Source organism: Xiphias gladius, chromosome 19, assembly GCF_016859285.1.
Source record: "Xiphias gladius isolate SHS-SW01 ecotype Sanya breed wild chromosome 19, ASM1685928v1, whole genome shotgun sequence".
Classification (NCBI taxonomy): domain Eukaryota; kingdom Metazoa; phylum Chordata; class Actinopteri; order Istiophoriformes; family Xiphiidae; genus Xiphias; species Xiphias gladius.
Genome location: NC_053418.1, coordinates 954860 through 981744, shown reverse-complemented (window position 1 = coordinate 981744; position 26885 = coordinate 954860). Strand labels below are relative to the sequence as shown.

The window sequence follows — 26885 nt, the reverse complement described above, 5'->3', positions numbered from 1 at the left end:
TCGTCCACGGCTGCGTAGTTAGATGTAACCGGTAACAGAAGCCTCGATTTCTGGACGAAACTGCCGGAGGAAGCTGGCGAATCTCGCCGCTCTTCACTCTTCACTCACTTGCACCGGACTCGATTTCATTTGTTATTTCTCAACAATACGCATTGAGTGAAACCCCGGTTTTGCCCGGGTTAACTCTGGCTGGCTGCTTCAACTCGGTTCCACTTTCCCGTGAGTTCGACGAAGAAACGAAAGTGAAAGCGGCGGAAGCCTGAGGACCGAGGACCGAGGACCGAGGACTAGAACGGGCTCTTCGTCTCGGTCTGTGGGTTTTTGTGCGGGACGACGGGATGGACGAGTGCGAGGGTCCGCCGCCGGTGACCGTGGAGGGCGACTGGAGTTCGGTTCAGACCAGATACCTGAGGAACAAACTGCAGCTTCACTTCCAGAGCAAGAAGAAGTCCGGCGGGGGAGACTGCCGGGTGGAGGTGGAGGACGGAGCCCCGAGAGCTGCCCTGTACTTCCAGTCGGAGGAGGGTGAGTCTCTGTGTGCTGGATCAGCTACAAAACCAGCAAGTCCGCGCTCGGGTCTCCGTCTCTGACGGCGCGGTTCCGGGGGGTTAGAGAGCCTCGAGGTTCAGGGGACAGCGGGTTTGGGGACTTTACTGCGAGTCTTCGCGACGGTAGAAACTTGGTAGAAACAACAGAAAGGCCCGAGAGTTTCACTGCGACACACACTGTAAAAAAAACAAAAGTAGATTTGATCACCAACTAAAAGATTCGTCCCCCTCAGACTAACGAGACGGATCTTTAACCTCGAGCTTAAACCAGCTCAGAACCAAGCCCAGCAGCTGGTTTTTAACATCTGTCATTCAGGCCTTGTCCTTACACCACATCAAACAAACGCTCTGAGCCTGACAGAAGACCCCCCACCCGGTCCTGAGGAGATGAGGCAGAGCAGAGGCCTGCAGGTGGATCGGGCGGATCGGCCTGATCGGCCTGCAGGTGGATCGGGCGGATCGGGCGATCGACAAATGAAGATAATGAGCCGTAGCGTTGGAACGCGACAACAGACGTTTCAGGCTCAGTCGTCGAAATTTAAATTAAAACATGGATGAGTCTGGAGTCGGTGGTGGAAAGTCACTAAGTGCATTTACTTACGTACCGTACCCAAGTATAATTCTGAGGTACTTGTCATGTGCTTGAATATTTTAATTTCTTGTTCTCCGCTGCATTTATCTGACGGCTGTAGTTAGTTTTGCGGATGTAGATTTTAAAAACCAGAAGAAGAAAACAGGGCAAATTATTAAATTCAGCCGACACGGCGTCTGCAAAGAGCAAAATGAGCCGTACTGCAGCCGTCAGCGACTTTTAAACGCTGCTGAAATCTTAGTTCAACCACAGTCACGCAACGCTGACGGAGGAAAGGTGAGCTGCTGGCGTCAGGTCGGACGGAAAATCGGCTGCTGTGGAGCAGAAAAACTGAAAACCTGAAAATGGAATCACACGTATAAGCTCGGCCGGTGGTTCTGTGTGTGAAGGTTTATTCTGCAAAGTAACTGAAAACCACAGACTGAAGCGCTCAAGCAAAAGCACCAGAGCCTGGACACGTGACCGGAGTCCAGTTCTGGAGCGAGTGACGTAATTTTTCGGTTCCACTGGAACGACGTCGTCGCTGCAGGCTACGGCGCCGTTTTTCGTTCTTTCGGACAGAGCTCCTGACCGGGAGACTTCCTGACGTGACTCTGTTGTTCCCTCTGGTTGCAGTGAGAGCGCGAGTCCTCGCCAGGGAAAGCCATGAAATCGTCCTGGACAATCAGACCATCAAGTTACGGCTGATTTCTGCCGCGGTGAGTGAAGTTTTTCTGAAGGTCTTGTGTGCATCATTGTAACCAGCAACATGTTCTTCACGCATGTCAGATTAAAACTGATGCCTCGCTATCATGAGGCTAAATATTACCCACTTATGTAGGTATCCTCCAGCACTGAAAACCTCGCTGATCTCTTGATCTTAAATTTAAATTCTGACTTCTTGACTTTTATTTATACAAGAAAGGATGATAGTCCTGTCCTCCCTCCTCTTCAGACTCCAGCTCTTTGTTGTCAGTTGTCCACTCCAAGAAACACACACCCTCTTCTCCACGTGGTTTTCGTTTAACAAACTTGTTCAGGCCCAAAAAAATTCAATATTTTCACAAAAAAAAAATAATATTAGAAAAAAAGAAAAAAAACTGGAATCTCAATCAGTGGATCAGAACTGTTCTTCTTCTTCCTCCTCTTCTTCATCATCATCCGACGCCCCTCAGGTTTCACCTGGCGACTCCCCTCTGGCTCTTGACCCCGGTTGGTGAACCAGTGGACTGAACTGAACTCCTCTGTCCATAGCTAAAAAAAAGCAGCCCCACAGTAAAATGCTGCTGAAGCCTCCGTGACTCAGGATCAGAGACCAGTCACAGGAGACAGGTCCCTGCACGATTAAGTACTTTTACTGTGATACTGGAACTACATGAAGTACTTTTACTGTGATACTGGAACTACAGGAAGTACTTTTACTGTGATACAGGGCCTACAGGAAGTACTTTTACTGTGATACTTCTAGTACATTTTGTTGATAATACTTCTGTACTTCAGTTGGGTTTTGAATGCAGGACGTTGACTTGTAGTGCAGTGTTTTTACAGTGTTTACTGGTACTTTTACTGAAGTAAAAGATCTGGGTACTTCTTCCACCACTGGTCAGGGGAAAGGTCCAAAAGAAAATAGGGTTGTGTTTTTGTTATGAAGCAAAAGAGAAGACTCAGCCCTCCCCAGTAACTTTCCTACGGCCCCCGAACACGAAGACTTGCTGTGTCTCGATGACTCGTTTAAAGTGAGTCACCTGCTCCTTTCATAACATTGCAGGTTTCCACCACTGCGATCAACATGCAAATAAATCCCTGAGTGTGTGACGGCAGCAGGAAGTTTGACCCGAACTCTGTGGGCGTGTGTGTATTTTGGAGGCGCAGGTCTGACAGGGTGTGGTTCCCCTGTCATTACCCACCTGAGCGAAAACCTTGGGAGATGTCAAATGAAGCCGAGCTGTCCGCCAACTCCAGCGTCCTAAGGCTGAACCAGCGGAGCCGCACAACAAAACGCAACGTCCAGAAAAGTGTCCAGAATCAGTTGACTTCCTAAAACAGGCCTAAAAACGAACTGCACCGAAGTCAGAGTTTTAAAGAGGGAGGTTAAACATTTACAGACTGAGCGGCCGTAAAAGCGTCCTGTTTCACACATGCAGGCGTTTTTATTGATACCTGATACTAACTTTGTGTCTTTGCACAGTTTCATTTTGTCCATTTATTTCTACAGATGTCATCGTTGCGAGTTCGTTCTCGATGGTGTAAAAGCTTTTAAACAACAGCTACACATTTTCCTTTTTGTCTGTCGACTCGATTAAAATGACCATACGGGGGAAAAAAAGAAAAGTTAAATTCGGTACATTCGAGTCCATTTAGGAGCAAGGGCTGAGGGTTTCAGCTCGTGGCCTTCGTCGGGGTCATCACACAGAACAGAAAGGACCGTGCCCGTCCGTAAGTGAATGTTCGTTGTGGTGTGTTGTTTGCTGCCCCCGGCCCCCGACACGTGCTTCCTTCTCCGTGCGCCGTGGAAGGAGCTGACGTACCAGAAATCCCACTGAGCCACAGTGGTGGAAAGTGACTAAGCACTTTTACTCAAGTACCGTACTTCAGTCCGATTTTGAGATACTTGTACTTTACTTCTGTCTATCCAGTTTATGCTACTAGCTACCTCTACTCCGCCACATTTAGCCGACAGCGTTAGTTACTAGTTACTTCTGGGATTTAAATCAGTGGATCAGTGGTGATACTGGAACTACAGGAAGTACTTTTACCTTTATACTTACAGTACATTTTTCTGATAATACTTCTCTACGTAGGATTGTAAATGCAGGACTTTGACTTGCAACGGAGGATTTTTACATTTGAGTGTTGGTACTTTTACTCAAGTAAATGGCCTGAATACTTCTTCGCCCACGGCTGAGCCGAAGTCTTTACATTTCTGAACTTGTGCAGTTTTTGATCCCTGACATTTTCGTTGTCTCCTCAGATCCCAGCGAGCTGCGACGACATCTCAGGTAAAACTTCCTTGCAAAGCCTTTCTGATTCTCCGTTTCGGGATTTATGGCCACGGTGACCTTCTTTAACGTCGTGTTGATGTAAATGATCAGTCTGGTGGTATTCTACATTTTTCTTATTGTCAAGACTCAACCCAACAGTGTGTCAGTCCGTCTCTCTCATCACCTTCCCTCCTCCGTCTGTGGCTCTCGGCTCAGAGCCCGTTGGTTCCCACTGAAGACGTAAACCTCTGAAAACACCTCACAGATTTATAGTTTCATTTTTAAAAAGAGGCTCGTTCATTTTTCTGAAACAGCTGGGCACCGCACAGATTCTACCAAACAGGAGGATATGGTACATTTGTTGGGGACTATTTTCAGAGGCGGATTAATCCACATTTGGGGCTTTGGTGAGTATTTGGGACGGCGGGATGGTGTGAGTGGGACTGGGTCAATTCTTGTTGACAAGAAGAAAAATCTAGTATCATCCGGACTTCATGTAAGTTTTAAGTACCTTCCCATAATGGAAAAACTCGTCAGAACCAATTTACTTTTTTACATTTCTTTCCCTTTTTACGTGAAAAAAACAGTGTAAATTCTCCAGAGTGAAATATAGTTCTCGACTCTTTCTTTGGTTTGAAACGAGATGTTTTAGCAGCGATGTTTTAGTCGTCCTCAGACAGTCACACACTCTGGACCGTCTCGTTTCATTGAGTTCACGTTTGCAGATAAATCATCTAAACAGGTCAAACCTGCACCTCTTGATTCTTAGATTCCTCCACAGACGCAAAGACTCGGAGGCCAGAAGTCGAACCTGGATATGGAGCCGCTGCAGCGAACAAAGAGGGTAAAAACAAACTGTGTGCCCGTTTAAATACGAAGAAAACAGCGTAAACTGTACGTAATCCCATTTCTGGTAACGGTTTATTTTACACGTCCACAATTTCCTGATATTTTCCCCAGAATTCTGATTGCAAGTTCCGCTTACTTTGGTTTTTCCAGAGCTTTCAGTCACATCTTTTTGGCCCTCATCAGAGGATAAAGTTTGTTGAGCTGTCATGGACATGGATCTGCTGCTGTGACCCACATAACCTCCAAACTCGGTTTCCTAAAATAATCTGGGAAGACGTGTATAATTTAATTTCATATTTTAGGCTGCATCTCTGCATGAAAATGCCATAAAGAGAAAGTTATCATCATTGTTTTTATTTCCGTCGTTCATTTGGCAGAGTAGGTAAGACAGTGTGTACGATAATTACTAAAAAACTAAAAATCTTTTTAGTCAGTGCACAGCAGCTCGGCTGAAAATGCAAAAACGTGCAAAGGAGAAGTTTGTCAATCACAAATGAATAATGAATGCAAATTAACCAGGGTTTAAAAAGAGGAATTCCTCAGGAAATCAACCCCTGCTCTTAATCTCAACCCTATAATAAATATTACATTATATGGCTCTTTCCACATTATTGGCATTATTAGGAAATGTGAACGGATGTGTGAAATACATTGTTACCCAACTTTTTTCTGGCTAATTTTTTGCATTATAGACAAGATATATAATATATATATCAAAAATTCGAAACAAATACAGAGAAACTCCTCAAGTGGAAGCAGTGAGGTAGGAAGGAAAAGCATCTGTCATCTGTCTCCTCTCAGACTCCGAGTCCGCTCAGAGCGACGCAGTGGTGCTGGAGAACGTGTCAGACGACAAGTGCAGGGCTCTGCTGCTGATGCTGGTGGAGAACATCTCGGGTTTGGACGAGAGCAGCTTCCGTCTGGAGACCATCTGGGAATCCAGCAGAGCCGTGGTCGCCTTCAACAAGCCGGCAGGTGGGAAACGGCACCAGGACACTTCATTTAGATAACGTCCGAGGCCACGTTGGAGACTGGAATCGTGAAGCCAGGCTCCACTTTTAAATGGATGTGAAATGTGAAAGACTGCAAAACATTATGAACTCTGTTTAGAAACGGAGTTTTGTGGACAGATTAGGAAAAACTTGACCTGAAGTAGTAACAAACAGGGCAACAACAGGCTGATTAAATGACACGGTACCACAATGAACAAGCAGATGAAACACGATTAAACCGTCACAGCGAAGTGGGATCTGTACACGAACGTGCAGACGGCGACGTGCGCGTGGACGTCGTGCAAAACGAGGCGAACTGAGCCAGAAGGAGCAGTCCGGAGACTTCCAGAGCACAGAACGGGGGACGTGCCTCTCTATTTGAATGAAGCCTCGGTTTCTTAGCTCCGTCTGAAATACTTCCAAATTATAACATTATTCTGAATTCGGGTTTGACGGGGTCCGTCCGAACAGCGTTGTTGTTAAAAGACGAGGTCTACAGCTCTGTTTTCGAAACATGTCTCATTTTTAGCCACGCTAACAGCGCGGCCTCATGCCGTTCGGGGCCCGATGAGCCTGACTGAGTCTTAAAGGGGTAATCTGGGGTATTTTGCAGACGCGGAGCGGTTCCTGACTTTGAGTCAGACCAGCGGGAGGCTGCAGAAACAGGGACTGACGGCTCGACCGCTGGAGGCAGCAAGGAGCGTCCGAGTGGAGAGTCTTCCTCCGACTGTGACCGAAGGTACGCAGACTGTTAAAACCCTGCTGCGCCACGGGCTAGTCTGGCTGTAGAGGAGGTTCTGTTGTTCCCACAGGGGCCACCGTGACACTACACCCGGAGCAGCTTACAGATCATACAGATGAATGGTCTGTGACTAGCTCTTTCTTCGTGTGTTGTGTTGGTGTTTCAGTTCATTCTTAAGTTCAGCGTTTTCTTCTTCATAATTATTTCACATTAACAAGGTTTCGGGATCTTTGTTCTGAAGCTTTGCAGATTTGAGTTTTTCCTTTTAAATCGCCTTTATTGTTTTGACTCACCTTCAGTTGTTGTTGGTATGGAACCAGATGTTTCCTGCCACATTTTCTACCATTCACCTCTAAATGTCAAGCCTGGCGGGACATTATGTCGTCGTGCTCTGTGGACATGTTTTCTGTTTTAATCTTTGTCGGGAGTTTTATCCCGCATCTGTGCGATGGAATTCAGTTTGTGGTTCCCACGACGAGGTTTGAATGACGGGTTTTAAGATCCCAGGATTTTGGAAGGATTTCTCCCCAAATTCTCATCAAAAATACCCGTCGGAACCCGTTGGAGAATTTTTGTGGCTTAAAGTGATGGAGGTGCGCGCACACACACACACACACACACACACACACACACACACACACACACACACACACACACACACACACACACACACACACACACACACACACACACTTCTCCATATTACAAAAGCTTTCATTTACGTTTAAGAGCTGTGTCTCATTTTGGTCACAGTTTGCATTCAATCCAGCTTGAAATTTCCACTCCAATGCAGCTTCTAACGTCATTCAGGCCTCAGCTTCATCAGAGCCGTCCAGACATTTTATTTTGTGCAGAAGACATCCTGCCGCTTAGAGGAACTGCTGCTCCGCTATCGCATAAACTGATGAATATGGAAAATTAGAATAAGCATCAACATATAGTAAATTTTTCCACAGTTTTATGGTTAAAAATTTACTTATGGCAAGAAATTCCGGGAAACGTGACCGAGAGTGAGATATTCCCGGGATGTAGTGATTCTAAAATCACAAGAACCAACAATAATCATCTCCAAATTCACTGTAGCTGGTTTCTGCTGAAGAAATAGTTCCAGTGAAACTTGATGGATGAAGCTGGACAGTGAGGTCTGTGGATTATCTACAGAGGCCAGATGAAAAGTATCTCAACAACTGCAACTCGTGCATTTTGTGAGCAGAAAATGTGCACGTGCGAAAATCTTAAATCTGACACTGTCCTCACATTCATTCATTGTCGGTCTGCAGTAAAGAAAATCACAGAGCGTCAAGGTACCGGATAAGATGATCACATTATCATCTTATTATCTTATCATTTGTCATATTATTCCCTCGGTGCAGCTCTTGGTTCCAGGAAACACAGTGGAAACCGTTTATAGTGAACACGTCTGTCCGGGTCAAACTATAATTTCACTCTAAGTTTCTCATGCAGCTTATCATCTAATTGACATTTGTATATTTATTACATGAATATTCAATTAAATTTCAATTCAGTTTTATTTATGTAGTGCCAAATCACAACAGAGGTTACATCAGTGACATAAAGGAATGAAACGGACAGCTTCCATATTTACTGATGTAGAGATAAAGTGAGATGAACCGGCCCTCTCCTGCTTCAAGCCCAGTCTGAATGGACGGGGTGAAAGCGTAACACTCCACTCAGGGAACACACCTGCTGCCGCGAGCGAGCAGGGAAGACAGTTAGGCACTGGAAAAGGCCCAAAACACAGTCAGAGCAGCAACGGGAAGGCGGAATAACTAGAGGAGCAAGATGTCACAAGGCACGCGAGCGAACCGTTGGGAGACGGTCAGCGGACGCTCATTACACGCCGTCCCAGTCCAGACACCCTGCTCGTTCTGTGGGAAGGGAGCCTGAGCGCACGGCAGCCTGCAGTAGAGGGCTGCAACAGTTTCCCTGTCTCTTCCCACATGTTGTCATGTATGAAGAGACCCAAGATGACTGCTTGGTCACTTTCAGCAAATTATTCAAACGGCATTTGTGCAGGCATGATTCTGTCCCAAGCTTTTTGATCCATCTAAGCGTTGGATGTGACCATGATCACTGGGCAGTTCCCACCGTGACTACCTCGGCCGAGGAGGTTCTGTTTCAACCCGTGCCTGTTTGTTGGTTTGTCTGTCGGCAGGGTTACGCATCAAGCACTGAAAGGATTTGCACCGAACTTGCTGGGGGGATGGGGCGTGGGTCAGAGAAGAACCCGTTACATTTTGTGGCAGAACCGGATCGTTTTATTATGAATTTGGTGTATGTTGTTTGACATTGGCCTTGGTGGAGGTCTGTGCTGTAGAAGTGCTTTCATCGTTTAACCGTTTTCACAAAGTTTTCCGTGTGGTTAAAAATTCTCCGTTTCCGATTCCTTTCCAGTCATCTTGGAGCTGTATTTTGAGAAGAACTGGGCTCTGCCGGACAATGTCGTCATAATCCCGCATGAACAGGCTGCCATTGTCACTTTCACTGACCCTACAGGTTTTTCATTTAACTTTATTACTGATGTTTTTGAAGTGGATTCAGATTGTGTAAAGGTACTACAGTAATTCTGAGACTTGGACTTCAAGTCTAGGACTTTGAAGATGCTGGCAAACTTCGAAAGGTCTTTAAGACCAAACTACAAGAAATACACTATTTGGCCAAAAGTATTTGGACACCCTAATAATACACACCCATATGTTATAGTCTTTGATTGCATCACCATGGGCATTAATGTGTGCAGCCCCCACGCCTCAGGTATTTGCCCCCATTCAGCCACAAGAGTATTAGTGTCATCCGACACTGATGTTGGGTGATAAGGTCTGGCTTGCAGTCTGTCAGGCCAGTCACTTTCTTCCACACCAAACTGGGAAAACCATTTCTTCCATGGAGCTGTGCACGGGGGGGGGGCTAAACTAAGTCATAAAGCCAATGCTAGAACCACGATGTCCATATGCTTTTGGGCATATAATGTATCCTGTGATCTAGATGACTGAGTCTTCATAGAAACCTCAAAGAAAATCATTATTATTTACAGTAAATGCCTTGTAGCTACAAGTAGAACAACCACTTACCTGAGCTTTCTTCCTGTATTCCCTTTATTGCTGCAGTTGTGAAAAGCATTTGCATGAAAGAAGACTACATGATATGCTCCAACCCTGTCAAGGTGTATCCATACCACGAGTCACTTGGCACCGCCTTGTATGGTAAAGAACGACCACAATGGAAGTTGCCCAAGCCCTTCACCGAGAGCGTTAACCACGCTGTCAGGAAATTCCTCCTGATGAAGAAACAGTTAAAAGCCATCAACGATCAGATGCGTCCGTACTTCTGCAGCGTGGACTTGTTTAATCCTGAGGTGAAACTCAGCCCTCTCCCGAGCTTTTTGAGGCAGAAAGGTCTGACCGCCAAACATGTAGATAACTGGAAGAATACCGCCCAAGAGGCCTTCCGTAAGCAAATGTCTCAGTTCTCAACCTTTGAATGTCCAGTGAATGCACCTGCATGGAAAGCTGCAGAGAAAGATGTCCGTGCGGTTGTCAGGGAAAACGCTGTCCTGGAGCTTGATGCATCTAGGGGGATTTTGACTGCGGCTGGCCGAGCTGAGGATCTAAAACAAATCAGGGCTCCTGTGGAGAACATTCTCCTTAAAGCCATGAGTCAGATCGAACGGCAGAAAAATGGTGTCTCTGACATAATGATTTTGTCCCCTGCAATGTTCTACATCCTGAAGCAGGATGGGTTACAGAGAGCAACAGTCGACATTTCCCCTGAGATGAAGCTCTCCTACAACGAAGGCACCCAGAGGTTAACCGTTTCTGGACTCCCTACAGAGGTTTACAAGACTAAAGCGTGGATCTTGGAGAAGAAACAGCATTTGAGTAAAAAACAACTGAATTTCTCCCCATGTCTTTTAGACTTTCTTAAGACAATAGATCCCATGGACATGTCCCGGGACCTGTTCACATCCCAAGGGATCAGTGCCATCTACACTATTGACAGCAAAGGGGTTTTACTGTTGGGGAGTTCTGACAGCATCCTCACTGACGCAGAAAGTAAGATGAAGATGGTTTTGTCCGTGCACACTCTGGATGTGGAAGACCAGGAGGTTCTGAAACTTCCCAACTGGGTGCACCTGAACCAACAACTTTTGGACACTTACAACTCCTCAAAGAAGAAAACAGTGGTCGTTCAGATCCACCCAGAGAAAAGTAATCAAATATCTGTGGCTGGCTTTGTGAATCCAGTGAGAGAGGTCAGCCGCAGTCTGAAAGAATTCATTGTGAACTACTCACAAGTTCAGGAAATCATTCGTTGCAAGTCCTGTGCTGTTGTTCAGTTCGTTGACAAGAAAAAATCACATAATTTTTTCCGCATTGTCAAAGCTAATAACTTGTCAGTCCATTTTGATTCAGAGAGGCGGAGAATCATTATCTCCGGGGCTCGTCTTCACGTTCAGAAGGCCAGATCCTGCTTTCAGGAACTGACTCGTGCTCTCTTCACTGACAACTTCATCGTGGACAAGCCTGGAGCTAAGAAGTATTTCCAGTCTCAGGGAGGCATGTTCCTGTCTACAATAATGACCGAGTTCAGCTGTGTGGTGTTGCTTCGTCCAGAGAATCAAGAGGAAGAGGAGGAGGATGAGAACTACAAGGAAGAAGGGGGCCGTTGTTACTGCAAAGTGCAGACCCCCGCTGGAGTTCTGGTTTCAGTTAGCAAGGTGGACATCTGTAGCCTCAGCGTTGACGCAGTGGTTAATGCAGCTAACGAGGGATTACAGCACATTGGTGGCCTGGCTTTGGCACTGCTCAAGGCCGCAGGACCACAGCTGCAGAAAATCAGCAACGACTATATCTCCAAAAATGGAAATCTACGCCCAGGCTATGCCACCATAACAGATGCGTGTAACCTGCCTTGCAAGTATGTCGTACATGCAGTTGGTCCGCGGTTCTTTGACTCTGACAAGACGACATCGGTGTCGCGTCTGAAGCTCGTTGTCAAAGAAAGTCTGAAACAAGCAGAGATGGTCAACTGTTCCACCGTCGCCATGCCAGCGATCAGCTCCGGTGTGTTTGGTTTTCCTGTTGACCTCTGTGCTGAGACCATAGCTCAGGCAGTGCGGGAGTACTGCGACAGTCCACGAAGTCCGGGATCGTTGACTGAGATTCACCTGGTGGATAACAACGATAACACTGTCAGAGTCCTGGCCAAAGCTGTCAACCGCGAGTTCGCTCACCTTGGGCCGACTATGACGGTACCACAGCAGGCAGGCGGAAGAGGCACTGGGGCCTCGGGGTAACTAAAGAAACATTATTTTATTACACTGAACTTTTACTGTTGATCAGAGCATATCGCAGAGATTTAAATAAATAATTAAACATTCCTTAAAATTGGCTTTGAGTAAGATGTTGAGGTTGATACCAGTCTTACGTCCGTATTGGTAAATATGAAGTTAGCTTAGGATGAAAACTGGAAACAGGGGAAACAGCTAGCCTGGCTCTGTCCATAAGTAACAAATTTCAGCTACGAGTACAAAAAGAGACATTGTGGCTTCAGCAGCATTTAGCGCTGCTGAAGTGTAAAAACACAAGTTACATGCCGCTGTTGTTTTGAAGTCTGTTTCCCCGTCGAATAGCATTTCCACAACGTCTCCTGTCACATTTCTGTTTCTACACCTGTGCAGTAAACAAAATACAGCACGTTAATCGGACAGACTTGTCGGAAAGGTGGATTTTTATTCTATCGTTTGCTTCCCAGTGGATATCAACGAGGTCGAGGTCGTGGTCGTGATCGAGGTCAGAGCCCGTCTCCCAGGGGTCATTGGTGTGGCGAAAGAAGAGGAAGAGGAGGAGGAAGAGGAGCTGGATTCCGTGGAGGCCTGCAGGGTAACAGGGGAGGTCAGAGCCCCCGGGGACACACCAGGCCTGGAGGGCATGGAGGGTACGGTTCTTTGTCTTCTTTTTTTTAATCTTTCTTTTCTGTTATCTGTGAATTCTTACTTCTGTGTTCTCAATTTTGTATTTGCTCTTCGCTAAAGTATTTCAGACCACATTATTGGAGTCTGACATATTTCTAATAACCAGTCCAACATAGGGTCAGGAACAAATCAAGACCAGCAAAGCCTAAAAAAGAAAAACACCAAAATGTAAGTGTAAGGAATAGAGAGCAACATTGTGAAGGAGCTCATAAGTCACGCAAGGTAACAAAAAAAGCACATAAGGATCTGCGCCAGGCGCCAACCAAGGGGTCGTCAGTAAGCGTCAACCTAGTGTTTTTCAGCATTGTTCTTGGGGGACCAGGGTTTTGCTAGAATAGCATTTTCAAAATGTGTTGTTTATTTCTTTAAATTCATTTTAGAATAACATTGATTTATAAAACTGTTTTAGAATTGTATTTGAGGGCAGAAGTCATTTTTCCCCATTAGTGGGTGAGATCTCGCTGAGTTGCAGCTCATGTTAAAACTTCGCAAGAAAGAAGGAATTTAAAAGTCCGATGCCGTAACGTGAAACTCTCTTCACGTTACGGCATTGATCGTAACTGGATGTCACAAGGCGATATTGATTAGCGTCTACACGAGACTCGCATTTACATTGTTATCTACAGAGGATTTGTGAAAAGTTTTAATGTAAACTATGAAAAGGAAATCTGCAGCTGTCATTGGGGGGGGGGGCATGTATGTTTGCTGGAGGTCCAGTTGTGGCCCACGTGCTGCTGTTTGCCTACCGCTGACCTCACCTTTTACTCTTTGAATAATAAATACAAAAAAAAAAAGCTTTGGATGCAGTAACGTTGGCCAAATTCGCTGCGGTGACATCAGTGCTGTTCTTTGATTGGCTGTAGGCCGGGGAGGACGGAGCAGACCAAAGCTGAGGGCCTGAAGATCGTTCTCTGCAAGGGAAACATTCAGGATCAGACTGTGAGTACTGACCCCGCAGTGCCCTTTAAAGCATCATCTGAATGACACGGTTTATGATGAGCTGCGGGATTTTACAGATGTCGTCCACCTCGTGGCATCAGCAAGACTCTGTTCCTGTGGAGTCTGTACTCGAGCGACCGTGTCTTCAAGGACAGTTCCAGCTGTTAAACTTGGATCCTATTTTCGGAGTTTTGTCCATTTTACTTATCAAAGTAGCTGCTGAAGCATCTGAGATGTGTGAACACGGAGACATCAGTGAAAGGAAGTCGGACGGGTCGATGAGCGCGAGCAGTCAGGCGATCAGACAGTTTATCCAGATTGTGTAGACCGCTTGATTTGGAGGTGAAACTGTGGATGCACCTGAAATGTGACTATTAACCTCTCACTGAAGGGGAAAACGCTTTTCAGAACCATGGTCAATAACGGACTGCGGTCAGCTTCAGGTCCAGATTCAGGGAGAGCTGCTGCTGAGGGAAGAGGACAGAGTTTTGTTGATCACACACATTTACACCAGACCAGAAGCCATCATCAGTTGTAAGCTTAGGCTGATCCACCAGAGCTTTTCCTTCAAACCTCGAAGACGATGTTGGCCGGAAAGAGGAGGTCCATTCCGAGGCAACAGGGCCATCTCTACACGGTCACTCTGACCCTGGTTCCACCCTGTGCACTATTAACATGAAGTGTTTACCATGTGCTGGTGGTGATAGCAGTATTCTGGCAGGAAGTATCCAACTAATTGATGTATTTTATCATTTTGTGTTAAGAGTAGATGACACAAGGCGATAAAAACAGTGAGAAATACTTTTTTTCAGAGGCGCCTTTTCTTCTTTCTTTCTCTTTTCTTTTTCTGCATTGTTGTTTAAGTCTGTTTGAAGGCACCACACACTCCAAACATGGTCTTACTGCAGTGCCTGATTTGCATGGTTTTCCATACAAACTAACCTGAGTTTTTCTCTCTGGCTACTTTCAGCACCAGGCTGGTCTTACTACACACGTATGGTTTATATATGTTTGTTTCTTCCTGCTTAGACCTGTAATGAAGCTGTTTTTTTCTTTCAACAACAATGCAAACTCGTCTGAAGAGTTTTGAAGCCGTAATCAACAAATATTTTTGTATTTTTATTTGAGAAATGACTGTAATCAGTAGAACCAACTTCATTTTCCCCTCGATGGAGTAAGTAACTGATTCCTCCAGCTTTAGTCATGTTCTTATGCAAGATGCTGGGATTTTTGGTCCACAGACCGACGTCATCGTCAACACCATCTCAGAGGATATGAATCTGAAGCAGGGAGCTGTTTCCAAAGCGATCCTGGAGGCGGCCGGGCCCCAGCTGCAGTCGGCCGTTCGGTCCGAGGCTGGGGTGGCCACGCTGCAGCAGAGCGACGTCGTCATCACCGACGGCTTCAAACTCTCGTGTCGGAAAGTCTTTCACGCCGTTTGTCCTTTCTGGGACAACGGGGGAGGGCGGGCAGAGGAGGTGAGAGCTTTCACTCACAGATCAAAAGACTTTCCTGACCGTGACAGCGGGGTAATACTCAAGTCCAGAGCAACGGAGTACACTAGTAGGATACGTTTGAAGGCATGTTCCACTGAAAAATAAAAAGTCCACCCCTGTAACAGGGACTTGTCGTGGGGTTCCCTCTGAAGACGGTTAGCTTATCTACTATCATTTTATACCAGATATTTAAGTTTCGAGTGGCCTTTACTGAACGCAGTTTCTCACAAGCCTGAGTCCTTTACGAGCCAAACATCACGAGCAAGTTTTTAGACAGCAGGGATTCCAGCTAAAAGCTTACTCACCGGGTGAATCTCATGGATAGAGGCGTGTCCCCTCCAAGTAATCGTCGTTTCACTTTGCTAAAAATCCTGAGGGTTTCAACTTCTGCTAGCGAGCACTGGATGCTGTCAGAGTTACAGTGGAAAAACGCATGGGCACATCCATAGAAACGACTCAAACTGTCCATCTGTGTGTTCACTAAGTTCCACACACTCAGTGTCCTCCCAACGGAGCTGCACACTCCTTCTGTGTCACACCGCCACATTTAGCCGTTCAAAGAGTGACGGAGTCGGAGCAGACGCTGGTCCCAGACGCAGAATTAACAACTACAGCTGGCCAGTATTCAGATCCTGTACGTAAGTAAGAGTAGCTGTGCTGCGATTTAAAAAAAACACTCAATTTCAAGTGGAAGTCCCGCGTTGAAAATATCACTCGTAAACAGTTTTAATAGCAAAGCATCCTTAAAGTTTCGACAGTGAAAATACTCAGAATTCGTGAGAACTGCCCCTGAGAGTTACGCTATTAAACAGGATAATGTTTCATAGCCTCATCAGATTTTTGGGTCGTAAAATTGCAACTGGTAACTAAAGTTGTAGTGGAGTAAAAGCGTGACGTAACGTACCGCTGCTCCAGAGCATGTGGTGCGTAGCTCAAGGGAATTTAAACCGACAACCTTCCAGTCAAAAGTTTATTTATTGGAACCGATCGGCCTCTTTCACCTCCATTTATGAGTTTCAACTTACCGACTTTATCGCCCCCTGCGGCAGCTCGTTTACCTCACACTCTCTGAAGTCCGGTCTGACTTGTTCCTCTCTTTGTCTCAGGCGTTAACAACCATCATCAGATATTGTCTGGAGGAGGCCGAGAAGCAGAGGATGACGTCGCTGTCCGTCCCGGCCATCGGTACGGGCAACCTGAGCTTCCCCAGAGACGTGGTGTGCAGGGTCCTGCTGGGGGAGATCCACTCATACAGTCGCAAGAGACGTCCTCGCCACCTGAGAGAGGTGGCCGTCGTGGTTCACCCCAGTGACAGCCAAACGGTGGACGTAAGTTTCTGGTTTACTGGAGGCAGCGCGGTGTGTTTGAGTGCTCGCCGTGGTCTGAGAATGACGACTGTTCCTTTCAAATCACCACAGCTCAAAAAGTCTTATTGCTCCGAAGAGAGAATCAAGCCACAGCCGCTTATGCACCAGAACCACAGAATAACACGCGTCACGTCCTGCACACACAAATGCCGGCCACCGATCCTGCTGCTCTCACCGTCAAGATCCGTCACGGGGGGGGTGTCGTGTCCTCGAGTGACGTCACTTGAGTCAGCGCCATTGGGTCTGAAAAGTTCAAAGAAATCTGGGTTTGGATTTACCAGACCTCTGTGGCCCGCTGCTCTTCTCTGCTGCGGGCTCCAGGCTAGCCGCCACTGGCATAACACACCCCAATCTACCCACCCAGCTGTCGGCAGTCGAGTTGCATTGTGGGTATCGTAGGCACCAGGTTTTGACAGGGAAGAGGAGTGAATGGAAAAACTGAGACGATATGTCTGGTTCCGCTGCATCGCTTTTTTTCCTTTTCTTTAACCTGTCCACCATGAGTCAGAGAGTGTTAGAGTTCAGTCCTGAACCAGTGGAGTTCCCTTTTAAGCTGAACTTACAGTTCCAAGGAGGCGTACACAGGCTACAAGTTTTTGCACACCACATGCGTGTTGGGGAATTTTCTGTTGGGTCACGCGGGTCACGCGTGGCCCTTGAGGTCTCAGGCGAAGCAGCGGCGAATCTTTCTGAAAGACGCACTGTCTTCTCTCCATGAGACGCTGGGCAGCCGTCTGAGGGTATTTGGGGAAAACAGAGCCGTTCTGATAAAAGTGAAGCAGCGTCGCTGCAGTAGCCAAGGTCAAAGTTGCTCCCTAGACGCCACAGACTGGGGTCCGCTAGAATCCATGGGCAGAGCCAGATAACAGCAGCTCCAGACCAGGACGCGCTGACGTTATACTGGAGGCTACGTTCAACGTGATCTGAACTAACACGGTTAAAAACCTTTCCCTGTTTACAGAACAGCGAACCAACAGGCTGCCTCCACAAACTGTGGAGGCAGCGAGCTCGACCACTGCTGGGTATAAAGTACCGGCAGCATCGTCTGTAGGGGTTAAAAGACTGAGGACAGGGGACCGAGCTTCAGGTTGGAGACGGCATCATGCACATAAACCCGTACTGATCATTACTCCATTGTCCTCGGCCAAGCTTCAATAAATATGTTCAGCATAAGACATGTTGGGCTCCTGAACGCTTTCTCCACTGACGAGTTGAGCAATAATCAGCAAAATCTCCACAACAATGTGTATTACTGGCAAAATCGCCTGTATTAACATAATATGCCGACATTTTGTTTGTCAGTGTTTCACCAGGGAGTTCAAAGGTCAGACTGGTCCCACAAACGTCCAACATGAGGCACAGGAATTGAACGAGTCAGCAGATCAGAAACCGCTCGGCCAATCACAACAGTCGTCAGGTAAGACGCCTCTAACACCTGTCATTTATACCTTCGTTCACGAACAACTGAACTACTGAGAACACAAAACAAATCGAACAGAAAATATTCTCTAAACAGAGATGTGGGATGTTGAAGGGTCAGATTAGTAGAATTCATCAGGTAAAGATGGCGCGGGACAAAATAAACCGATCGGTGAGTCTGATCGTATTTAGAGAGCGGCCAGGACAACGGGTGGTGATCCGGGTTTCAGGGACAGAACAGACACCTTATCCTGCCGTCGGCTCAAACTTCAGGCGCTGTCTGCACACAGCTTCAGGGACAAAGTAGCGGGAGTATACAACGTTGTCAGGGAGCCTCTGGGACGGTATTCAAGCCTTAAAATAAGTTCTGTGTGTGTGTGTGTGTGTGTGTGTGTGCGTGCGCGGTCAGCCTCCTTCGGTCGGGTGTCGTTCCCTTCCCTCGGCGTGTACCGGATGCAGATGGGTCAGCTCACCCTCGAGGTGTCGTCAGGAGACATCACCAAGGAGGCCAGTGATGTCATCGTCAACGCCTCCAATGTGGACTTCACCCTGAAATCAGGTGACCGCCCGGTGACTGGGGGTCTCCTCCCGTTTTCTTCTGTTTCTCTTGGAGCGAACGTTGCATTAAAATAAGAATATTTCCCAAACTGTTTACACACGTCTCTCGTGACCTTTTCGCCAAGAGCCATAGTTTTCGGTTCATTTCCGCTCAGTTCCTTCATGTTACATTTTGATTGTGTGATAATGAGGAGCAGGTTGATGTGGTGCAGACACTTTCAGCTGCGACTAACACTTTAAGTATTGATTGATTTGTACAGTGTTGTCTTAATCAATCATGTCCATCGCCACAAACACCTTATTCACACCGATAGGACACAGGAAAGATGCAGTTACATCTGAAGGCCTCACATTTTGGAAAGCTGGATAAGCACGATTTTGACAAAATGAATCAGGATAAATTACTTGCTCAAATCCAAACCAAATGTAATCACATTTTGTCTCGACTCAGCCCTCATCGCCTTGTCACACGTATACCCAGAACTGAACTGGGCTCAAAGTGTTGTTTTTCCCATAGAAATGAAGTGAAAGTACCTGCTGCCTGGAAGCTTAATTTATCTGAAAACCGATGAGGTACACGTGAAGTTCTATTGAACTCACTGAAGAGATCCCTCACCGGTTTTTTATTTTGTGAAAAATCCTCCTCCTCTCTGATAAAACAGCAGTAGCAGCGCCTCTTTTCTCTGTCGCACCTCAGGAGTGTCCAAGGCGATCTTAGACGGCGCTGGACCCACGGTGGAGCAGGAGTGCTCGCGGATCGGTACGTGCTGCAGCCTCACCTTCAACCGGGAGCACCCAAGCACATCTGCTCTTCTGTACAACAGCAGCTGAGGGCTCCGTGCCTTGCTCAAAGGCTACAGGGAATGTTTGTAATTGCACTTCAGAAAGCAGACTTTCGGCTTCTGTAACAGAGATTTCAAACCCTGTCGCAGAAAGAATTTCTTCTGGGATGGAGTTTAAAAACTGTGACATTAAATTTAAGTTTCTAAATGTTCACATTGTCTTTATTAAGCATCTTCTGTTGTACCGTATCCTCGCCGCGTGTCTTACCCGAATGTGGTGTGAGCGTCGTTTGGTTCCTCTCCGCAGTGAACTCTCCGGGTTACCGGGCCTGTCCGATGATCCTGACGTCAGCCGGAAACCTGTCCAGCAAAAGCATCGTCCACGTCGTCGGCCAGAACGATCCCGCAAAGATCAAGGACATGGTTTACTCGGTGCTGAAGCTCTGCGAGGAAAACAAGTTCAGCTCCGTCTCCTTCCCCGCCCTGGGAACAGGTCTGTCCCAACACAAACTCTGCATACGTCGCATTTCTTATTGGAATTTGTCAATTTGTTTTTTGGGATGCGTAGTTTACTAGATGATGTTGATGTGAAGAGGACGAAGGAGACTCCGCTGACACCGTCTCGATCGCATATAAAGGCTTCATTACAAAGAAGAACGGCGTCAAGCCGAGCACCTGCGGGTCTGGTCCTGAGAGGGTGTGAAGCCGGTGAACCGCTCTGGAAACCGGCCTCGGTCACCGAGTCTTAAATGAGGCCGTTGTCTTCCTGAAAAACGTCACTAACCTATGGCTTTACCCCCGACGTCTGCGCCACGTCGGTCCAGATGTCGGCGCTAATGAGTCTATAAACTGGTGTTTGGACTGACAATAATCAACAGATGTGATTTTTAGGGCAGAACCTCCACATGCGGTTCTCACTTTTAAGAAGGCAAAGAGTTAAGGATGAATTGATTCACCGGTCCTTGTCTGCCTGTTAGGTCAGGGAGGGGCCGACCCGTCGGCGGTGGCAGACGCGATGGTGGAAGCGGTGGTGGATTTTGTGAGGAAGAAGAACCAGAGGTTGGTCAGCAGCGTGAAGATCCTGATCTTCCAGACGGCCATGATCACGGAGTTCCACAAGAGCATGAAGAGGAGAGAGGGAGAGGAGGTGGAGAAGAGCATGTTCACCAAAATCAAAGGTATTTTAATGATTGTGGTGGAGCGGGGGGGGGCTGAGTCAAAGTAAACTACAGTGTGTGAGACTCACTGATGAAGCTCTATGGCTCAGAGGAATCAGACACATCAGGCTCTGACCCAACAATCGAGTATCTTCCCGGTATCTAAATAATTGTTGGACTTGTTGACTGTAAGAACAACCTGGAAACTCCAATTATTGCCACACAAATATGTCTGACATGCTACTGTAACACAACACACTGTGGTGTTTTATGCTGTTTCAGACACCTTCGCTTCGCTTTTAACGGTATTTGGGGAGGAGCAGACCAGCACCGAGGACCTGGTTCTGGAGGGGGAGGAGTTCGAGCCCATAGTGTTTGAGCTGTGCTCTGACAACGAAAAGGTTGAAAAGCGTTTATTCACGTCATGTTTTAGCTCTTTGCTTCGAGAGGATCTTTCGATCCTGGACAGGCACATTTTCCAGACAAAAATCACCTACTGCAGAGAAAAAAAATCAATGTATGGTTTTATCGGCGTTTCATTGAGCCGAGTCACGTTTTATGTGACCGACGGGAAATCGTTCAATGAATAGTCCCTTAAAAAAAAAAAATTAGAAAAATAAAGTTGGAATTTTAACCTAGAACCGCAGTCTGCTTATTTAAGGGAGTAGTTAAACATTTTGGGTGAATTCTCTAAGTACAGAGGTGGAGTCAAGGCGTGTTTAGCCTAGCTTAGCATAAAGACTGGGAGCAGGGGGAATCAGTTAGTCCAAAATTAAACCTACCAGCGCCTCTAGAGTTCAGTAGTTAACAGTGTTGTTTAATGCGTCCAAAACAGAAATGTAAAAATTAGAGTTTGTGGTTTTCGGGGGGGGGGGTTACGTGCTGGAACAACCGAGGTGCAGTGACTGTGTGCAGCTTCCCAAAGTCTTTTCATCGCAATGAGGTTTCCAGGTCTGTAGAGAGGCCAAAACCAAAACCTGTGCCCAAAGGCCATAAGTGGCAACCTGCGTTATAGCCCGAGAGGCTGCACAGAAATGGGTGGATGGACACACTGTCGTTCAACAACAAACAGCTCCGGCACGCAACTCTGTCTGAAACCGCAAACTGGGTTTTTTACATTTCTGTTTGTGTGTGGATTAAAACAAACCAGATACGGAGTTTTAATTTAGCAGAAAACCAGATGTATGAGATGAATAAAATGCATCAATACTTAAAATCAACTGGTTTGTGACTTCTCGCCATCTTCCCGCCACTGCAGGCTGTGAGTCAGGCTAAGGAAAAGATAAAGGCGCTGATTGTGGCCGAGCAGGCTGAGAGAACCATCACTGACCCGCACATTAGTCAGCTGTCGCAGGCCGACGTGGAGCAGCTGAAGGCCCTGCAGAGGAAACTGACGGTGAGCATCCGCCTGAACAAAGGGCTGCAGGACCAGGAGCCCAACATCCAGCTGGAGGGCCTGACCAGGGACGTCTTCATCGCCGAGTCTGAAATCTGGTCAGCAAACAGCAAACACATTCATGTACGACGCAAAAAAAGGAGAAACAAATACGTCATAAAGCGTCAGTCCGGAGGACTAAATGTTTTTTCTTTCATCAGGGACCTGATCCGCAAGGTGGAGAGGACGGAGAACCTGAAGAGCAAGGCCTTGCTGGTGAGTGGACTGGTAGAGTGGCAGTTTCAGCACAGCAATGGGGTAATGGTGCCCTTTGACATGTGCACCAACCTCAACCTCGAGGAGGCTCTGAAGAAAAAACAAAGTGTGAAGATCAAGATCAACCAGGAAGCGTACACGGCGGACGTAATGCTTCAAAAAGCAGTTTCGGCAGACGGGCAAAAAGAGGTGGAGCTATATAGAAAGGAGTTGAAAGGTGAGTGATCTTTGTGTTAGCCCTCATTTAACCTGTTAAAACAGACACGTGGTCTTATGTACAGCAGAATCCGAATCCCAGTCCATAAAGAAGTGAGGAAGCAATCGTCCCCCAATTTGTTAAAGATTGGAACAATTTCAAATGATCCAAACTGTCTGGTGTAAAGTAAAACGACTCCAAAGGGCTTTCTGCTAAAACGTTGACCTGCTCTACCTGTAGGATGAGCTACTGTGTCAGAAAATATCTGGTTCTGTGATAAAAAGTCAAAAGGTACAAGAAGCCTGACACGGAGAAGTCAACTATGACTCCCAAGGTGCATTTAGGCAAAAAGAGGAGAGCTTAAAATTCTCCAGGAAGCTAAAGACATCACTGTTGAGAAAACTGAAAACTGCTCATCACTTCAGATTTTGAATCTGGGTCAATTTTGGACTAAATTCATTCAACACTGTCAAAATGGACAATTCAGAGGATTTTTTTTTTTTTTTACCTCATTTCTGTCACTTTTTCAAAGTAAAATGACAACTAGCACACACAGTCCTAATCCTAAGGCACCACGTCGATTGGATGTCGCGCCCACACACCGTTTGGAGTTTGGCCCCTTCGTTCATTCACCGTCTAAACGGTGAATGAACGACGGCCAAGACCGTGAAAATATCCTCTGCCTGTTACCTTCAAACGCTCCTGCTGTGATTTTAGCCGATGACGCTGCCCTGCCTGCGCACTGGGACGACATGAAGGGCGACCTGGTGAAGCGGGTTCCCGTGGCTCCGGGGTCCAAGGAATACAACGAGGTGGAGAAGGAATTTAAAAGGACCGGTCTGACTAATAACGTTATCAGTGTATGTTCACTTTCTGATCATTCTAAACATATGTTGATGATATCAGTTGTTTTCTTTACTCCCTCTCTCTCTTCGAAACCGTCAGATCGTCAGTCTGTACACGAGCCTCTCGACCCGGTAGCGTTTGTACATTGTGTTTGGTCTTGATCTGTGATAATAACATCAGAGATGTGATGTAACACACAAGGGCTGGACTATATGTCCATTTAATATTGCATCATAAAATATGAGCTCATGTGTCGGTGATAAAATAATACTGTGATAAATACCAAAGCCTATTTTAATATTTCTGTTACAATATTTACTACATTTGTCAAAATTGTATGAATTTTACATCGACTGAAATCGTCAAACTGTTTTAATGGGACCAAATGCCGAATCCCCCAAACATGCGCTGATACTATAAATTCTTAAATATTTTCTAACTCACATTTGGTTTGGAATATTAAACGTTATTATTCCGTCAGAGAATTGTAGCCCTGATCAATAATTTTGCCATGATGCGATAATAGAGAGAGTTGGCAAACGATAATATTTAGCCCTCAAAAGAGTTCTGCAACTTGAGGAGAAAAATTAAAAAACCAAAAAGCAAATAAAGAGCCAGTTCTCACCACGTGGAAAACATTTAGGGAGGACGCTGCAAACGAAAAGCAGAGGGAGAGCGAGCGGCAGGATGAACAACGTGTTGTGTTGTAACTGTGTCGGCAGATCGAACGGATCCAGAATGCGACACTGTGGCAGAGCTACCAGCTCCTGAAGAAACAGCTGGAGGTGAAGAACAAACGCACGGACAACGAAAAGCTGCTGTTTCACGGCACCAGTGCCACCTCCATTGACCTCATCAACAACCAGGGCTTCAACCGCAGCTACGCGGGAGCACACGGTAACCGAAGCCGCGCCTCGCACGCTCATGACTCCATAAGTGGAATGTTTTAAAATGAGTGCTGGGACAAACTAGGTCGACGGTATCTGTTGAAGAGTCAGCAGTGTCAGTAATCGCGACCACTATGTGTTGGATTTGAAAATGTAGGACTCTCCAAAACCGTTAGAAATCACTGTCGTAAAAACGATTCGTAGCAGCGTTTTCTGATCCGAAAACCTCCGTGGTCAAGGTTTGGAGAGGTTTCGGGCCTCAGTTCAGGCTGAGGATTATCGGTTTGGTGTCATCTGATTCATTCATGCATCCAGCCCCATAATCTGAAAGGAATCCTTTACCATCCTAATCTCTGGATGGCAGTGTCGGTCTGGTGGTCGGTCCACCACTTTGGTCCGGACTAAAAAATTAGACAAGAGCTAAATGGACTACTGTGAAATTTTGTACGGACATTTCATGGTCCCCAAGGGATTAATCCTGTGGACTTTTGCGAGTCTCTAACTTGTCAACTAGCGCCGCCGGCAGGTCAAAGTTTTAGCTCACCCTGAGAAGTATCAATATTTATGAGGTGGACTGGCACAATCACATGTATGGTCCCTGACTTGGATGATCCGCCATCGTCAGGTCAAAGTACTTCGGTTTACGACCAATCACCTGTAAAACCAATGACGTTCCCCTCCGCCGGGCGGCGACAACAAAACGTTAGTTAAACCCTGCGCGCAGGTTTCGTAGCGGACCGAAGCTCCAACGGTGCAGCAGTGGCAGCACCGTTGGAGCTTCGGTCCGCTATGAACAGAAGCTCCAACGGTGCAGCAGTGGCAGCGATCTAGTTCAACCTGAGGGAATTATCCGGCTCTGGCAGTGGCGCTGATGTATTCAGTTAATGGTGCCTTGGCCTGCAATCCATGGTTGACTCTGTCCGATGCATTTCTTTTTGCTGCAGGTGCGATGATTGGTCATGGCTCTTACTTTGCTGTGGACCCTGCCTACTCGGCGCAGGGCTATGCCAAGCCTGACGGCAGCGGGCACAAGCGCATGTACCTGGCCAGGGTCCTGGTTGGAGACTGCGCCCAGGGAAAAAGTGGCTTGATCACCCCGCCCTCCAAAAACTCTGGAAATGCTGCAGATCTCTACGACAGTGTCACTGATAACCCCGGCAAACCCACCATGTTTGTCGTCTTCAATGACATACAGGCATATCCAGAATACCTTATCACATTTACATGAACTACCACGATCAAGCCGTGGAAAAGATAAAACATGACCTCTGTCATATGTGTTTAAGTTTAAATTCAGTCTGCAAAATTATTTTAAAAGAATGAATATAATACCGTGTAACATTTTTAAAAGGGCAGTTGTAATTTTCTTTAATTAAGTTCCCAGACAACCACAAACCATCCCAGTGTGTCTGAGTTTCAGACTAAATTCATCTAGAAAATACTAAAAAAAAACAAAAGCATGTATTTTGTCTTTGGCATGAATATATTAAAACTGCCATCGTCTTCCTTCGTACGGGTGTTCCACATTGTATTTCCTGAAAACATCTAGAGTCAGACTAGATCTCCAGTTCGGGACCAGTTCCATCTCTGTGTGATGTCCATCGATACGTCGAATGTTATGTTACATTTCTTTGGAAATGTAGAAAACACTAAAAAAAACAAAAACAAAAAAACACCATCTAACATCTGTTGTCTGGCAACAGATGTTAGATGGTGTTTTCATTCTGAAACAGCACATCTGGGCTACAGCATTAGCTTTCTGGTTTTTTTAGCCATGCTAGCGCCACGGCCCTGTGGATGGCAGTGTTGTTCTGGTGGCCTTCCACTTTTTTCCAGACCAAACCATCTCAACAAATAGTGGGTTGGATTATCACGAAATTGTGTTCAGACATTCCCGGTCTCTTTTTCCAACACTTTTTGCTTTTATGACCAAATGACCGAGTACTAACAAAAATAACGACAGTGCCTCCAGCCGATTTTGCTAATTGGCAAATGTTGGCGTGCTAACGAGCTAAACTAAGATGGATAACATGGTAAATATACCTGCTAAACATCAGCCTGATGTCTACAGATTCCTAGTCCTGTTTTTAAAATGATTTCCTACGATACCTGTAGACGCACAAACCGCTTGGGTTGATCGAGGTCAGACGTCTGTACGTTGTAACGTCGACGGAGCCGGCGGAGACCATCTGACTGTACTGAATTGCTTGTGAGGCCATTGTGTGACCATATTCCTGTAAACTTAACCTGCCTTCAGTAAAGTTTGAGCTCTGAATTCTGCCCAGTGTCTTTCTACTCACGTGCCAGAGCCTTTCACTGCCACTTACCCAACTCAGGATGCCAGGGCCGAATAATGAATCACTCAACATGACTTTTACAAACACATGCGAACCCTTGGGAACCCCTGGGTTTTCGGATTACGATAAATATACTGAGCGCACAAAGTATTACATTCTTGCGACTGATCTATCAAAGGCATTTCTGTACCTGTGATATATTATAAAATGTCAGACAACACCGTGGGCACAGAGAAGAGCAGATGGGCCACACTTAAACTACTCCACATTATACATTGTTCAACACTCACGGGATGTTTTTTCTGCATCGAGTACTTGTACATTTTTACTTGCATACTTTTACTTAGGTCAGGACTTTTGCTTGTAACAGAGTATTTCCACAGTGTGGCGCTAGTACGTTTACTTCTCCGCCGGCGATGTAATACAGCGTTACCTCGTGACATTTAACACGTTTTCAGAGACGAGAAGAGTTCTCGTGTCGGGCTGTGCTTTCCCGTCCCGCACGCACATTAAATATTCGTGGAGAGTTTGTGGTTGATTATTTGTTGGGTGGTTTTTGTCAACTTAAGTCTCAGGTTTGCGGCGTCATTAGTCCAAGCCCGAGTGCCCCTA

The 26885-nt window shown here is 46.3% G+C and overlaps 1 protein-coding gene across 2 annotated transcripts; it reads left to right on the top strand.

Annotated features, from left to right (window-relative positions):
- On the top strand, positions 1 to 26526 carry LOC120805249 (protein mono-ADP-ribosyltransferase PARP14-like). Of its 2 annotated transcripts, none has more exons than XM_040155310.1 (23): positions 1 to 525; positions 1756 to 1838; positions 4091 to 4118; positions 4882 to 4944; positions 5751 to 5924; positions 6555 to 6680; positions 9099 to 9200; positions 9812 to 11996; positions 12459 to 12641; positions 13542 to 13617; positions 14859 to 15095; positions 16220 to 16441; positions 17783 to 17897; positions 18309 to 18458; positions 19155 to 19217; positions 19547 to 19732; positions 20217 to 20417; positions 20679 to 20797; positions 21655 to 21890; positions 21993 to 22264; positions 22961 to 23103; positions 23812 to 23986; positions 24921 to 26526. In XM_040155310.1, the coding sequence occupies exons 1-23, from the start codon at positions 339 to 341 to the stop codon at positions 25202 to 25204; spliced, it is 5610 nt and encodes a 1869-aa protein (XP_040011244.1). In that variant the 5' UTR covers positions 1 to 338; the 3' UTR covers positions 25205 to 26526. The 2 variants fall into 2 exon arrangements, with proteins under 2 accessions (XP_040011244.1, XP_040011243.1); XM_040155309.1 differs by having other exon boundaries at positions 4870 to 4944.
- The last annotated feature ends 359 nt before the right edge of the window (positions 26527 to 26885 follow it).